The sequence below is a fragment of the Hypomesus transpacificus genome, chromosome 8, assembly GCF_021917145.1.
Source record: "Hypomesus transpacificus isolate Combined female chromosome 8, fHypTra1, whole genome shotgun sequence".
NCBI lineage: Eukaryota > Metazoa > Chordata > Actinopteri > Osmeriformes > Osmeridae > Hypomesus > Hypomesus transpacificus.
In genome coordinates this window covers 5,753,732-5,770,095 of record NC_061067.1, presented here as the reverse complement: position 1 = coordinate 5,770,095, position 16,364 = coordinate 5,753,732, and the positions used below count along the sequence as shown (strand labels likewise).

General features: G+C 46.4%; 1 protein-coding gene across 1 annotated transcript in view; it reads right to left on the bottom strand.

Moving 5' to 3' along the window:
* The window catches only part of plxdc2b (plexin domain containing 2b), a 59,303-nt gene extending 42,939 nt beyond the window's left edge, over positions 1–16,364 (bottom strand). Inside the window, exon 1 of the mRNA XM_047023696.1 lies at positions 15,842–16,364. Coding sequence (XP_046879652.1) covers positions 15,842–15,944 — 103 coding nt within the window. The 5' untranslated portion in view covers positions 15,945–16,364. The remainder of the gene's footprint in view (positions 1–15,841) is intronic.

Here is a 16,364-nt window from a genome sequence, read left to right as displayed (position 1 = left end):
GAAGACCCTGTGGCCTGACCTCATCCTAATTGCTAATCCCTCAGCATCAGGGAGCCTCTCACCACTGTCCACACCAGAGCCTGAAAACTCTCACCCGCCATATACACATACACTCACTGCTTTCCCTGCAGAAGATTTAACACAAAGGCGCCAAACAGGTAAGTCCAGTTCTATCATGATCAATCATCTTCCATGTTAGAAGCCTCATATGACTTTGGACCCGTGAATATACTGTACCATGACTAAGATGAATATACTGTCCCATGACTAAGATGAATATACTGTACCATGACTAAGATGAATATACTGTACCATGACTAAGATGGATATACTGTACCATGACTAAGATGCAAAATAAAGTCTGAAAAGCAGAGCAAATATAGCTTTACTAAAACCAGTTCAATGTCACAGTTGTCTTCTCTCCATCTGCTGTTGTCTGTCATCTGTGTGTTCACCCTCCACAACGCCTCCAATAAAGCTTCTAGTTCAGTCATGTCTGCAGCATGGTAAAGAGCAGATAGACTTTACAGTAATGAGACCGCCGCCATCAGTAAGCCTCCCGTTTACAGGAGCAAACACAGAGACATCCATGTAGGTAGAGAGAGAGAGAGCAGGAGAAACAGCGAGAGCGAGAGCAATACACAGAGAGAGAGACAGAGACATAGACAGAGAGAGCGAGACAGAGAGAGAGAGACCTAGACAGAGAGAGAGATATAGACAGAGAGAGAGAGAGAGAGAGAGAGAGAGAGAGAGAGAGAGAGAGAGAGAGAGAGAGAGAGAGAGAGAGAGAGAATACCAGCCTCTGAGCCAGCAGAGAGAAGGATCTTGGGACCAACCTGGAACTACCACTCAGAAATGATCTGCCTGCGTGGACCCATGGTGGCATCCTGCTCCTTCTCTTGCTTTATCACTTTAGGCCAAATACTAACGGAATATTTGCAGGATTATTTGTAGCTTTAACCTCTGTGACTGGGTGCAATTCATCAATAGCCAAGCTCAGTCCACCTTCGGATGACTAATAAATGTTGATCACGACACCATTTCTCTTTAGCAGTGTTGACTTCAGCCGCCCTCTTGATATCAGCATTGGTGACAGCTCATGGGAAACGCCTTGACCCTCACTGGAAACATGACCACAAAGTACTGCAGAAGACTCACCAGTGGATGGCTGTTTAATTATGTAGTCGACTACAAACCACTTTGGATGTGTTTATGTGTCGAAAGTCAGCTTATCTTAGTGTAGCTTAGCGTCAGAGAAAGGAAGATACCAACACTTTCCTTCCACATTGAGCACACAGGAAATGGGTTCCTGTCCATATTTGCATTGTTCGATTGTATCGCACATTGATTACCTCGTGAATCCTTCCTCTCTGTGCGAGAAAAGGTTTATTAAGCTGCACTAGTGTTCTCCGCTCACGGAACAAATGCTCTCCTCTTTCCCGCCTGTCTGTCAACTGACGAGCTTTCAAAGCGTCGGAACCTCTTGAACAGACGCTTACTAAAAGTGTAAGCCTCATCCAGACAATTGAATTAATGATCTACAAAATATTAACTTTCACACACTTTTACACTCTTTGCGGAAAGGAAAAAAAGCCACATCAAATGACGCGGAATTAATTCATTTGGCTTTACTAAAAAAAGCTGTGGAATAACATCTCCACAAAGATTGCAGTAAATTGCCGTGATCTAATTGGTCATTGAGTGATAGCTCATCTCATTATCTCGAGTTTCAGATCAATGCAACGTGGCTCCTTAATTATCTTCTTAATCAAACTAAAGGAGCAACGTGAGTGCATGTAAATGTCAGTCACTGCTCATTTCATGTGTCTTCTCTCCTTTTCTATCTCTCTCTCTCTCGTTCTCTCTCCACCAAGTCCCATAGAGTAAAACCTCTAAAAAACCTGTCCCACAATGATGACATCACTTCACAGGGACACCGTGTGTGAACACTCACAAGGGTAAAGAAGGACAACAATCCTCCTTGTAAGTTGTAACGTGCTGACTCAAGCAAAAGACGAGACATTCAGCAGTGTTGACATGTACCCCTCCCCCTTGCATGTCAGTGTTGACAGGCGTCTGCCTGTGACGGAGGGATATCATTAGCCACACCCACATTGCCCCACTCTGAATCATATCTCCAGGACCTTCAAACACTCCACTCCAATTAAATGTACTTCAATAAAAGTTTTTTTGAGAGTTGACTGGAGGCAGCATCCCCTTAATAACAGTATTGATCTCCTCCAAACATGTGTTTGAATTCTTGCTGGAAGGAACGACAGTCTATTGGAGGGATGGAGCAGTTTGTCTCACAGCTAGTGAGCAAAGTTGCACTGATGGGGATTTCATTAGAACAATACACTCAGCTAGAACTGTGTGGGAGTGGCCAGTGGAAACACAGGACCAGAAAGGTTTCAAAAACCCTTCTGTCCCCATAACATCCTTCCGGTCATTCTGTTTGCTCCTCTCTTTATATTGTTCTGTTTTTCAAGAGACGCTGGGAAGGTAGTTGCCTTCTCTCTTGGTGATGAATGCAGGGGGATGGAAGATACTCAGTTCCTCCAGTAGTTCTTCCAGTAGAAAAATGGATGGTCCCTGGCACTCTCAGGCTCCTTGAACCCCGACCACCTTTATTTACCAGCCCCAGATGTCTAATGAGTGCGTAGAGTCAGATGGCTGAGCGGTCAGGGAATCGGGCTAGTAATCAGAAGGTCGCTGGTTCGATGCCCGGCTGTGCCAAATGACGTTGTGTCCTTGGGCAAGGCACTTCACCCTACTTGCCTCGGGGGGAAAGTCCCTGTACTTACTGTAAGTCGCTCTGGATAAGAGCGTCTGCTAAATGACTAAATGTAAATGTGTCTCATTGGTGCCTTTCTGCTAGGCACTCTGCCATTGCTGCTTGGCCCATGGCACAGGCATGGATGCCAGTCCAGAAAGGAGGGGAGAACACACAAAACAAGATGAGAGAACATTTAATACAGACATACAGGGTTTCAGAAACAATGTGAGGCAAAAGCATCCAGATAGCCCCTAAAGATAACGACACATTAATAAAATACCATAGCAATGAAAGTGTTGTGAGTCCCAACTCCCAGTGCAGTCCTTTCGCTCCCTGACTCAGACACACTAAGAACCGGACAGCATGGGAACCCGGAGGAAGAGATCATTCCACCCTCTTTCTGACCTCCTGATGGATAAAACGTCTAGACAAGCGAAGGCAGCACAGTGAAGTCCAGTCATGTAACACTACTCCGACAAAAGTTCAGTAACAGAGAGCCCTTGTCTGGCAGTGGACACACCTCTCCAGCTCCAGAAGTTGATGATGAAGTAAAGGGTTGGGGGGTGTTATCAAGGTCCACTCTGCTGTGAAACGCTATCTAACCAATCACAGAGGGTTAGGTTAGGGTTATCCTATCTGGGGAAATATCATAGAACACTTTTGAATGTCGCTTCCACGTATTTTCTGCACTGTCTTCTTACAGTATTAAAGTCATCTTAGAGCAGTGGCAATGGCTTTCTGTCTATGAGCTTCGCTACCTGTTACCTGTCAGCTGAACTGTGTCATGGGAAATCAGCTCTGTCTGTACTGAAATAGGTCAGAACACGGCCTATCTTGATACTGTTACCTCATACTTATATACTAAAATCTTCTTCCTGAGATTTTCATGTTATATAATTAGCAGACTTCGATTAATAGACAGTTACTGTACATATGCAGTATGCTTTTGTTCTTGTTGTTGTTTGGAAGGCAATATTCATGTAGTAATATTTTGAGCAAGGTTGGATTTTGTTGTGTTGCTGTGTAACTCACACAAACAGACACATACATGCCGGCACGAGTATACTCTTCCTTGTTAAACAAAAATCTGTGAATGAATACATTCCTGAGCTACAAGGCTGAGGTTTTACAGTGCCAGAGAGAAAACAGCTTGGGCAGAAGCTTTTAATGACTCAGTAAAGCATTCACATCTGGCGGAGAAGAGGAGGAGAACAGGGGAGAGGCAAGGAGAGAAACGAGCAGAAAGGGGAAGGAAAGACAACCAGCCATCCCCGAAGAACTGTGGTGAGTTTAAACCTCAGGGTGCGTGACAAGGAGTGTTGGGAGAGGGGAAATGACGAGCGACAGAGACAGCAAAAAAGAAAGGAAAAAATTGGACAAAAACCGGAGAGGGAGAGAGGTTTAAGAGAGAAAAAAAATGAAGAGAGAAAAAATGACAGAGCTTAGGGTGTGACAAGAGAGAATCCGACGAACAAAAAGATGGGATTTGACTTGATTTGATTATTGTGTATTCTCTTCCCTGCCCATTTCCCAGGCAAAGGGCGCCTGTCCATCAGCCACACCACAAAACATCAGTTGAGACCATCTCCTTTTGTCAGTTGGCTGGTTGACTTCAAGGTTAAATAGGTTAACCAGGGGCAATTTATATCTCCCCCTCCCCCCTTTCAGTTTTTCAGTGTTTACCGTCTTCTTTCCGAGACAGGACCTGTTTTCCTTCACACTGTGTTGTCCTATCAGGAATCGCCATCCCTCCAGCCCTCCATCCCTCCATCCCTCCATCCCTTCATCCATCCAGTCCTCCATCCATCCATCCCTCCATCCCTCCATCCATCCAGCCCTCCATCCCTCCATCCCTCCAGCCCTCCATCCATCCATCCCTCCATCCATCCAGCCCTCCAGTCCTCCAGCCCTCCATTCCTCCATCCCTCCATCCATCCATCCATCCCTCCATCCATCCAGCCCTCCAGCCCTCCAGCCCTCCATCCCTCCATCCATCCAGCCCTCCATCCCTCCATCCCTCCAGCCCTCCATTCCTCCATCCCTCCAGCCCTCCAGCCCTCCATCCCTCCAGTCCTTTATCACTTGTCTACTTTATGGGGAACACCAGGACCTTCACTACTCAGAGGAAGTTCCTCTCCAGTAACTGCACACCTCAGGGCATATGCGGTCTTTAAACAGCGCCTTGCACCTGTCTTTTCCCTCACCTGTCTGATGTAACGACAGACACACAGACAGACAGAACGGACAGGGTCCCAATTTTTCCTGCCAATCACTCAGCAATCCTTTTTTTCTTGCGTGCACCCGGCCGAGGTGTCACTGAGGCAGAGACCCCCTTCCATTACCTGGCTGTCAGAGGGATTGTGCTCTCATATCAGGATGCATGTGCAGCCTGTCATGTCCAGGCTGGGGCTTGTCACTGCAAATCTGCCACCAGACACAAACACCAGGACTGAGGCTAGGAGGTGACAGCATCATCTACTCACAGTGAAAGTGATTTAACACCTCTGTGTGACACTATAAAATACAAGCTATCATAGCAAAGTGCATGAGTGATCAGAGGCCTCAAGTCACTGTTTTAGGACCAACTAACCTCTTGGGAGCAGAGAACCAGCCAGTTATGACAATGTATGCCCCAGTCTCTGTGGTTCTCCATCTATTACAGCTTGGACCCCGTCCACAAGATGTGCACTGAATAAAAGCCCACACTTCCACCTCATCGAAAAAGAAATCTCAGCCATGAACAATAATAAAGTGACCCATTAAAGATTTTTATGTCCTAAATAATAAAGAAGAATTGTGTTCAAAATATTTAATAAGCCAGTTTGGAAAACGAGATCATAAGATTTAAGGGATGAGGGTTCTAAGCTCCCTCACAGAGGGCAGTATGCAAGCATATTTATTTTTTGATGAAATAATAAAAGACAGTTTGAAAAAGTAAAACATGACGAGCAGAGGTGCTGCTTTATCTCCCTCTGAACATGGTGGAAAATCACTGTTCTTGGAGTTCATCCTGAACATGAAGGATTATCAGTATGTGAACAAAGCATCATATCTTCCAGAGACCGTTTAGTTCACGTGTCAATCATAGACATGTATTTGTTCACCAATTTATTTCTCCATTTGTTTGTTTGACCAGTTCAACTCTCATCTGACAAGTGTGTCCACTTTTCAGTATCTATCTGGTGCTTGATTTCTCCATTATGTTTGTGTGTGTGTGTTTGTGTGTTTGTGGTCTCAGGAGGCTGTGGTGTCAGAAAGCTGGGGGGGGGGGCATTTTACAACCCAAGCTCAGGGTCAGAGTTCAGGGTCAGAGTTCAAGGCAGTGACATGCTCGGGTATCGAGCTATCGCTTCGTGTTAAATCAGCCGTCTCCTTTTGGCCCACACATCTAACCAACCAGGGAAAAAAGGAGGAGGAGGACAAGAGCGGCCTTTTCTTTACTGCTTGGAAATCTCCGGAACGCTTGCAGAGTCACGCGCAGCACTTTGTCGAACACAGTGAATATAATATCCCATAAAAGCTGACTGTGCCAGCTCAGGTGTCTTACCTACACACACCATGTCTGGAGCTACAGTAGGAGGGGGCCAAAATACCCACACTGCAATTTGGTTTATCACCTCGTTATGATCCTATAAAAAAAATAGGCAGTCGTGACAAAGTGCATGGATTGGCAATGAGAAGGATTAGTGAGGCCCCAAAGTACCTGCTCAACCACCTCTGGGCTGATAATGAAAGTTCCCCTAGAGATTAAGACACAGCACCAAGGAGGAGAGAGAGTATTATTTACTTATTGTACAGATCTTTAAATGCAATTAGCGATGAGACTAAGAAGGAGAACCAGCAGCCATGATTCCTTAGCATGTGTTAATTTTCGTGGTTCTTCAATTTGAACCCCCGCCCCCCTGCAAAACCCCAGCAGAGACCGAACGGCCCTTCCGAGAGAGAGACAGAGACAGAGAGAGAAATCATGAAGAAAGAGAGTCCAATCCTCCAGCCTGTGTCCTCAGCTGTGGAGCGATCCAGTCCTCCAGACTCCTCCAGACTCCTCCAGCTCATTAAAAACACATCCCCTCTCCCCTACAGAGAACAGCAGGAGTGGCCGATCATTAGGCCGCTCCATCTAATCACATGTGACACAGGAACGTTAACTCAGGAAACCGGGGAAACGGAAAGCAGAACTCCTAATCACATTCACATAGAGAGCCAAGGAACCGAACCATGGACTAGAACCACCACTCTAACACCCCGGGGTGTTGATCACAGACCGTGGGGAACGATGGAGAATAAGACGAGAGGATCAGAGGTGATGAAGTTCATGTTCATTTTCTATGTAACTGTGGATTTGATTTTTGTCACAATGTTTACTGGAGACAGAGGGAAAAATAGGTTATATCTGAAGTTCTCTTTTATACTTTTCTCATTCATGCCTACATGATTACATCAGCGATGTCACCTAGATCGTATCCTCTTAAGAGGAACCTTAGGAAAGGCCTCATTACCTCATATCACTCTTCGACCATTTGTATTCTTCCTCTCATCTTCCCATCTCTCCTTATATCCATCTCATTCTCTTTCTAACGATCATCCAAAAATAACCCACCCATCCCTTCTGTTTATCTCTCATGCACCATCAACACCTGGCAGCTGTGAAGTGTTTAGTAATATCTAACACACACTCACTCACACTCACTCACACACACACTCACAGACACACACTAACTCACAGACCTGCACACACACACTCAGTCAATGCCACCGTGGGGGCTCAACTTTTTAACAAGCCACATGGCCATGTGTCTATTCAGTTTGTGAATGTTGAACATTAGCAGCAATCATTTTCTAACAATAAAACTGTATTCTTCCTCAGCATGTCTTGATGTTCCTCTACAATATCAGATTCATGCTGTTCCACCAAGTCACATAGAAAACTGCTTCAAAATTACTCATAACTTCCACCCTGCATGCGGCCCCACATCTGGCAAGTGAAAAAACCCTGCACAGCAGGGAACCTGGTGCCAATATCCCCCCCCCCTTCCCACAAAATAAAAATAAATGTTTTTATATTCACAAAACTTCACTTGGCTTTGCAAATAATGTCAAATAATTCATTGTTGTTTATTCTCATCACAGCTTGTTCGATTTCAATCGAGTCAATAAGTTCGACACGCAGCGCATCCATCACAGCTCCAGACAGCCCTGTAGAGTGATGGCTGCCTGCTCCACAACACAAGCTGTACTTCAAACTCAGGATCACAAAACAAAACAAAGATGAGGAATTGATGAACTGGCTGCTAGTCTTTATTGATGGCATTCTTGGATGTGAGGCAAGAGTGTTGAGTTGGCATTGAGCGAGTTCCGGACTGGGATTAAGCACAATGCGTTGGTAACTGTGCCACCTCACCCATCTGGGGAAGTGTGTGTGTGTGTGTGTGGGGGGGGGGGTGGTTGGGGAGCCAGACACTTAATCAATACCTGGCACCCCTCACCTTAGCCAGACACTCATGTCCCCCAGGGCTCGACAGCTCCACCAGCCTGTTAAGAGACAGCACAGCCCCCCGTCCCCGTCCCTCCAGGGAGACAGGGGAACTTTTATGCTTCCATCTCCACCGGGCCCCTGTGATATTTGTGGGGGACAGGGTGTGTGTGACGTCATGTCACCACCCACCACAACCATTCTTTGGGACGAGGATCCAGCCATGAGTGGGACACGGTGGAACAAACAAACCACTCTAATTAAACTGCCATCATTAATTCACTCAGCATCCAATTACTGTCATCTGGGGTAAATTGTACAAAAGCTGGTTAATGAGAGTCAATTACACTATTGTGAAGAAATGAGTGTGTGGAGCCCCACCTGAGAACCTTGCTGTCACATCAACTTCAAATAGAGACCCACCCAGAGTAAACCCATGTTTACCAGAGCAAAGACAAAAATGAACTTGTCAATGGTAGCCACACGTCTTGTAGTTAGACCCCTGGAATCCCCTGGGCAGCAGCAATAAGCCCGAGGGAAGTACTAGATGGGACCTAACTCTTTAGGAGGATGAACGCACAAGTTGAGACATCGAGTGCTCTGGTTCTCAGGTGTTGAGTTGCACTGAGTACGAGACTACAGACTAGACTGGTCAGCCAGGTGTCTGCCAGGAAGACAAATACAATCTGTAGTTCAGAAGGGACTATGAGTAAGCCTTCCTCTAACTTCACCCAGGCATATTCAAATTCATTCTGTCAGGTGATGTAAAGGTTAACAGGTCATTCTTTAACCATAAAGCAACCTTCGAAGGTTCCTGTCCTCGTTTCTAACCACCACACAGTCAGGTCCAATGACATAAAACACATCACACACTGAACAATTCCAAAATTACAATGGCACATTATTGTTCAACCTCTCCCAAATCACTGAGTTCAACTAGCATGTCAAATCTAACTGTGCTCATAAAACAAAAAAAGCTGTGGCGTCTGAATCACTGTGTGTGAAATGCTAGGAAGGAAGATGGGGGCTACTGTTTTTGTCCAGCTGTACGTCTTTCTGTGAAATACAATTAATTGGCAGGCTGGCTGCAGGGCATTCCACTGAATTAAAACAGCCTCTGTAAGTCTCCGGTTACCTGAGTAGAACTGCCAACGGCTACAATTCGTCCTCACACAGACACAGGGCTACCATTCGCCTTTGTTGTTGGCAGTCTGTGTGAGATCAGCTCCAAAATCCCTCCCAGCCAGACACAGCTACAGAGACGCCTGAATACTTAAAGTTAAAAGCAACCAGACACACTTCACCAGAAACCCTTGTTGATTCCCATCACAGTTGTGCTACCCCGTTTGATATTCATCCCCCACTGAGTCATAAAGAATGTTCCGCCAGGTAAGCATAACAACCTCAGATATCCTTACAAAATAATCACTGGGTCTCTGAGGAGAGTAAGGAGGAATATCTGATGGTCTCTGAAGTCATAGAGATTTCCAGCCTTTTGTCTTTACAGGTACAGTCTAAACTCAAAGTTAGTATTCCGAGGAAATCTCTCTTCCTGTGTAACCAGAGTGGGAGGAGCTCCCCACTCTCCAGACTTTGTCTCCACTGGGACATGACAGCTGGAAGACAGCAGGTGTCTGAGAGCTGACCCAGAACCAGCCAGCCAGTCAGTCAGTCAGTCAGTCAGCCAGTCTGTCAGTCAGATCTCAGTTCCTCCAAATACTGCTCTCTCTTTCACAATCCATGGTAATTTTCCTTTCAGTACTCATTCTCCCCAGTTCTGGATGACTCACAATTGTGGGGGTATATCTCTCTATGGCTTGTCATGACTAACAACAATAGTGTACCAAAACTCACCAACCCAAGAGATTGTCTTTTTAAATCTAAACCTTGAGTTAATCCCTCTATTCTAACCCGAAATGTGCATGTGGCCCATGCCCACAACATTTAGAAACAAACAAAGTCCCATGAGGCTGAGTTGAGCTGTCAGTGTTCCGTTGCTGCAGGACCTGGTTGTTACATGTCAGGAGGAGTTTGGAGTGGAGGGAACGAGAGAGACACATGGACCAGGACATGCTCTTCATGTCCCAGAGAACAAACAGAGAAACACTGGGCTGTTGGACAGAGGGGGAGAATGAGAGCTAGATATGTAGAGTGAATATGTAGAGAAGCCAGGAATCAGCTTCAGTGCTTGCTTGAACTTGTTTGCAGGTTTAAAACACCTTTTTACCGTGACACAGTAAAGAGATGCCAGCATACAGCAGGCACGTTTGTAAGCTGCAGTAAACAAGAAGATGTCATGATTCCAGCAGTGATGACAACGCCACATGAATGTGAGACTGTGGACATCTTATGAAGCTTCTGGAAACAAAGCCTCTTAAACTTGTCTGTATTTTTACTGGCAGCCTGCATCCAATGTCACAATGAGAGAGAAAATAAATAGGTTGAAAGGAATGTTGGATTGGTGGGTTTGAAAGCATAATATGCATATTGTAAAATCCGGGTTGAGTTTGGGGCTGTGTAAATCCTGTTCATTTGTACAGGAAACTACAGAAGACACGGAAGATCAAACAAAATACAGAGCAAAGGGAGATCACGAGATACATGAATACAAACCATAACAAAAGAAATACTATTCTCCTCATCTCTCCTTTTCTCTCTCTCTATTTATTTTGCCTTACCTTTTATCACTTCTCTCTGTTTCTGTCTCTCCTGTCTTCTTTATTACAGACACAAACATACACATGCATGCAGATGGACGTGTAGCAACATGTTGTCAGCCCCACTGAGTGACACAGCCTGGTCTGGGACAAAGGTTCCTTCCGCCCACCTGGCTGTGGGTGTCAAGCCTGTTGAAGGCAGGGTGTGTGTGTGTGTGTGTCAGGGGTTAACAGATTCCTTGACCCCCCACCTGGACAGACTCCCAGACAGTCTTCATCGCCAACTGGTGTATCACACTCACACCAAACGACATCAACCTCTGCTGGCATCTCATACAAAACATATGAAATCCCTAAACTGTCAGGTGTAGTGGATGACACCTTGTGATAGTCCAGAGTCTATTCCCTGGATGTGAAGGCAGCCAGGGATGGAACATTTTCTCCAAATACCCAATCTACGATTTTGATCATCAGACACTCTCCCCTGCAGGCAAAAAGGAAGCTGAAAATGCTCGAACTTCAAAAACACAATTGATCTTTTTCTCTTTTTGGACTCTCCTACTCACTGCTGCCCAGCTGGACAGTCAGCCAGACTCTAGATAATACAGCAACCTGGGTACGGACACTGTCCACACACTTATCAAATCACCTCTTCCCCACCTGGCAGAGCTGAGGAGTTATGTGAATGCATGGAGAATGAAAATACCTTTCCCTTTCTCTCTCCCTCCCTCTCACATAGATAACACTACACTCCCTCCCCCCTCCCTCCCTCTCACATAGAAAACCCTGCAATCAGTTAAGCTCCTTCACATGTAAGTCCCTCAAGAAAAAAAGCCATCTCCAATCTTCAGTGTGTGCTCCTTTGACAGACCCTAATAATCACTTAAGTTCCTAAGTGATTTTAATCTAATAAACACAACCTTAGAAGAGAAAGCCCCCCCCCCTCCTAAAGCAGAGGCTGGTAGAAGCTCAGTGACCCTGCTGAATTAAAAACTGCAGGTGGAGGAGAAAGGTCTTCAGGCTCATGTGAAAGACAATAGCGGGGTGGATAAAGAGCAGCTTAACTGTGCTGGCTTTCATTAACTAGCGGCCTCGTCTCTTTGTCTCTGGGGCTATTGAACCTTCTACTCTGCCCCTGCCCCCTGCCCAATGCACCCCCCCTACTCATACCCTTTCCACACACACACACACAAACACACACACACAGTTGTGGGTCCTCCTCAGAGTGAAGGGGTGGGCACAGGATGACAGGTTCCAGGGTGTGACTAACGTGAGAGCTTGGTGGCTGCCGTGTGCCCCCCCACCCCCAGCTACCCCCACCTCTCATCCCTGCATGGGAGGGGGGCGGGGGCAGGACAATGTTCTGCCGCACCATCGCCCCCTCCCGCTCCCCCGCCGCCCTCCACAGACCATCATCCAGCCCCCGTCATCCATTCATGGCAGCTTCTTTCAGCAGGTCATTCAGACAGCCAATAAAGAGGCCGGCTCCTTCTGTGCATTCTAGAATGTGCAGTGTCAGAAGGAGGGGGGGTAGTGGATTCCAAGAAGGCTCACACACTGACCGTAAGCCCCTCCTCTCCCCTCCCTAAACTCAGCTGAATCTCTTCCCCTCTGTGGAGAACAGACAGGCCTCTTTGTGAAACAGGCCCCTGATGATAACCTGCCTAGTCATGAAGGAGAACCAAGCCAGGACAGAGAGAAAGCAGACTATCTTAGTCATGAAGGGCAAACCCTTTGAAGGTTGAATCTAACAAGCTGTGCATTGAGCATACAGTTTGTGTCTAGGTGCAAACATACGTGAACTGTATCTTGGTCTTGGTGAGTTACTGTGATTGTGTGTGTGTATGTGTGTGTGTGTCTGTGTGTACAGTGTGCATGTGCAGCGTGCACACCTGTGTGCGTCTGCATACAGTCCAGTACCGAGGCGGCTCCTGCCATTTTGATCGATGGAGAACTGGCCCACACGACCATCGCCAGGCTCTCAGCACCTGTCCATGTTAACCTTCTGTCTACCACAGAACCCACCCAGCCCAGTGCTGCTCAGCCCAGAACAACACAGCCTCAGTCACGGCACACCATGGTACAGTCTCCAACACAGACATAGCTGTCCATGACTCAGGGACATTCCACAGAAAACCACAACCCTAGCACATTAGCAGCCCCGAACACAGCAGTTTAAAACCCGACCTCACCGCTCCACAGGGCAAGCAGGGAGAAGGAGAGAGCGTTGTGACGTCGCCTGTCTCTCGCTTGGAGGCACAATCAGGGTGAAAAATGAACCGAGCTTGCTGCTGACGTCAGCCATAGATGGTCACAAAGAATGGGGTAGGGGTAGATTGGGAGCGTTTAGATCACCGGATGTTTTCGCCCAAATGTACACAACAGCCAGTCTAACTGGTAACTATGAGACAGGCATGTATGTGAGGTGTGTGTGTGGCTGCGTATGCCCACAATACACATCTGCATACTGTACTGTTAAACACACACACACATCTGGCTGTATGTAGTGAGACAATCTCATCTCTCCCCATCTCCAAATCCTTTACAGCTGTGGATCCCAGTCAATGGGAGAGCCAGTGACAGTGTTTGTGCAAGCGAGTGCTTCACCAGACCAACCAATCCCAGAGGTGCCAGCAGACTGGAGATACCTCACCTCTGTGAGGTACCATGTGCTGGTAAGAACACCCCCCCCTGGGAGCCAAACGAGAGGACACACTCCTCCTCTTCACCCAGCCCCAAAATAGTGCATGTCGTAACCCATGACGAGGAAAGCACTTCACCTAGAAGATGGAATCTAAAAATATTGTCCCACATACGGCTCCGGGGAGGGGGGGTCATCCTCTCTATGTGGAACTCAGAGTTCATCACATCCACCGACAAGGACAGGGAGGGGCCTCCAGATAGTCTTGGAGTTAACTGGAGATAGTCTTGGTCTGAGAACTTTAAATCAGAATAGTGATGGTGGGAATTGTGGCACTTTCATATGTGAACCTACTGAAGGACACTGGTTGGAGTAGCATGATCATGCCAGTCCTCCTAACCTGAACAGTGTGGTGAAGGACTGGCAGGAGGAGCAGCAAAACCAGGATCTGTCCTGTAACATGAGCTCTTTATTATCCTCTCACAGCACTGTCACTGGCTGATCCACCGCTTGCCAAGTGAGATGGATTAGGTCCATAAAGAGAGACAAAGTACCTGTCAATAGCGCAGTAAAGATAACAAAATGCGTGAGTGTGTGTGTCTGTGGGCGTGCCTAATTATTGTTCTCTCTTTCTCCGTCTCTTTCTTTCCTCCCTCTCTGCCGAACTGGCTGTGTTTATTCCCTCTAATCAAATACAGTACTATACATACTCCAAACACTCCAAACACCTTGGCCCCATCTAACACATACACACACAATCCCTGTCACAGAGTCCATTTCTTGAAACACTATGCCATATAACATTACATGTCCCCACCAATCCTCCTAGAAACAAAGCCAGGACTATGAAGACACAACCCATGTTGGCATGATGTTCTCCGGGTGTCACAGAACCAGTCTGGAGCAAGTCCAGAACCCTGACAAAACATGGAACCACTCACTGGAACCCAGGGAGGGTAGAATGGAGTCCCTGACGACAGTGCCTGTGAACAGGGCTGACACATCATCAGCATGTGAACAAACATACTTCTCCCTCTTCACCCACCCCCTATCCCCAGTCCCTCCCCCCTCTCCCACGCCCCCTACCCTCTCTAGCTCTCCCTCTTTCCTTCTAAAACGGTGGTTATTCATTGCTATGTTTCTGAGTGTTGAATTTCAAGACTGGACACTCCCAGACTGGTACAGGATGTTCTGGGTCAACACTCTTAGATGAAAGCAACTCTCTCCTACCTGCTTCTTATCTCTCTCCCTCCCTCCTTCTCCATTGGGGCTAATCTGGCATCAAATAAGACAGAGTCAGTCCTGCAGACAGCAGTTGCATTGAGAGGGACCTTAGTCCTAAGGCTCCTCAGGCACTGCTTGGCCAGATTCAATCTTGTTCATTCTCATTCATAATATTTACTGTAACTCAAGATGAAGGATTTTCGTATCATCCAGGTGTAGCACATTGACAGAATACCACCGTGTGCAACGGTCTCTTAAAAACATATCCATGATTAATGGATAACCTTTGACAATGGGCGTGAGCCTGATTTATAAAAGCTAAATCTCGACATGAATGTGTACTGTACACAATGACTTAAACAACTTCGAATATAACCTGTTTGCAACACTATATATTTACTAAGAATGTTTAACGAACTGTTTTGGGGCAACCTATCCACTGCTGGAATAAAAGAGGAGGACAATAGCATCCAGTATCAGTTGCCGACCCGAGAACGCTTTCCATCTCTCCAATTTAATGCGCGCGCACCTGCTCACACAAAAACACGAAAGGATGCATGCATGGGAGCGCCCGCACACACATGTTCGAATACTCCTATAAAATATGAACATTGCCCCTACTTCCAAATCTCATTGCAAATATTGTAAATACATTGGCATCCATTTCACTGTAGAATGATCTGGTAGTTAGCGTGTGCTTTTGGATGCACCTGATGTGGTCCACCAATACAAATAATCAAAGAATGTTATAACATTCTTACTGCATATATGCGTTTAATCCCAAACATGATGAAAACAAAATGATCCTTTTACTTTACGCGACGGGTGAAATGGCTGTTACGACCGTGAGCCTGTGACATCACACAAAGAGTAGACTATTTTGGTTTTCTGTTAGGAATCGGAGTTGTGTTCCAACTGTCGTACCTACTTTAGGATGTACAATAGATAATAATGAACGTAAAACATAAGCCCACACAACAACAAACGGTTTATTTGTTCACTACCCTATGTTTTTAAATTGTATGGATAATTTGTGTAGGTCTTGGAACCATCAAGATTTCGGGTCTTACCGCTTGTTGTTATCTCCCCTCGGGTCGTTTGAAGCGCATTTCCAAGACAGTGTAAAACTAAAACAACTCCAACAATAAGGTCGAATGTCTTCACACCCGCCATATCCGAGGTCCACTGGTATTGGTTATGTCCCCTTTATATGGATATTTGTTTTTCATACACAAATTGTTTTCACGTTGACTCCGTAACTGTGCCTCTCCAGGAGCCAGTGTTTCCACAGCGAGACCTGTCTGTTCCGCTCGCTCTAACAGGAACAGCGGACGTTCGGTGGTGTTTGTTTGTATTTGTTTGTGTGCGTGCTTGCTTGTGCGGGGTATGCGAGAGTGCGCGCATACGCTCGTCCAAACAAGTCTCAGTTCACAATCCAAAAAAGCAACACAGTTCAAAATATTGGGGTCATACAAGCTCCGCGGCGTAACCTACAAAGATCTCATTCCGACGGTCCTACCAGGGTAGGAGAAGGAGGCGCAATGGGGGCTGCGCTCTCGAAAGAGCAGGGTGCTCTGTCCCCTCTCCCCCTCT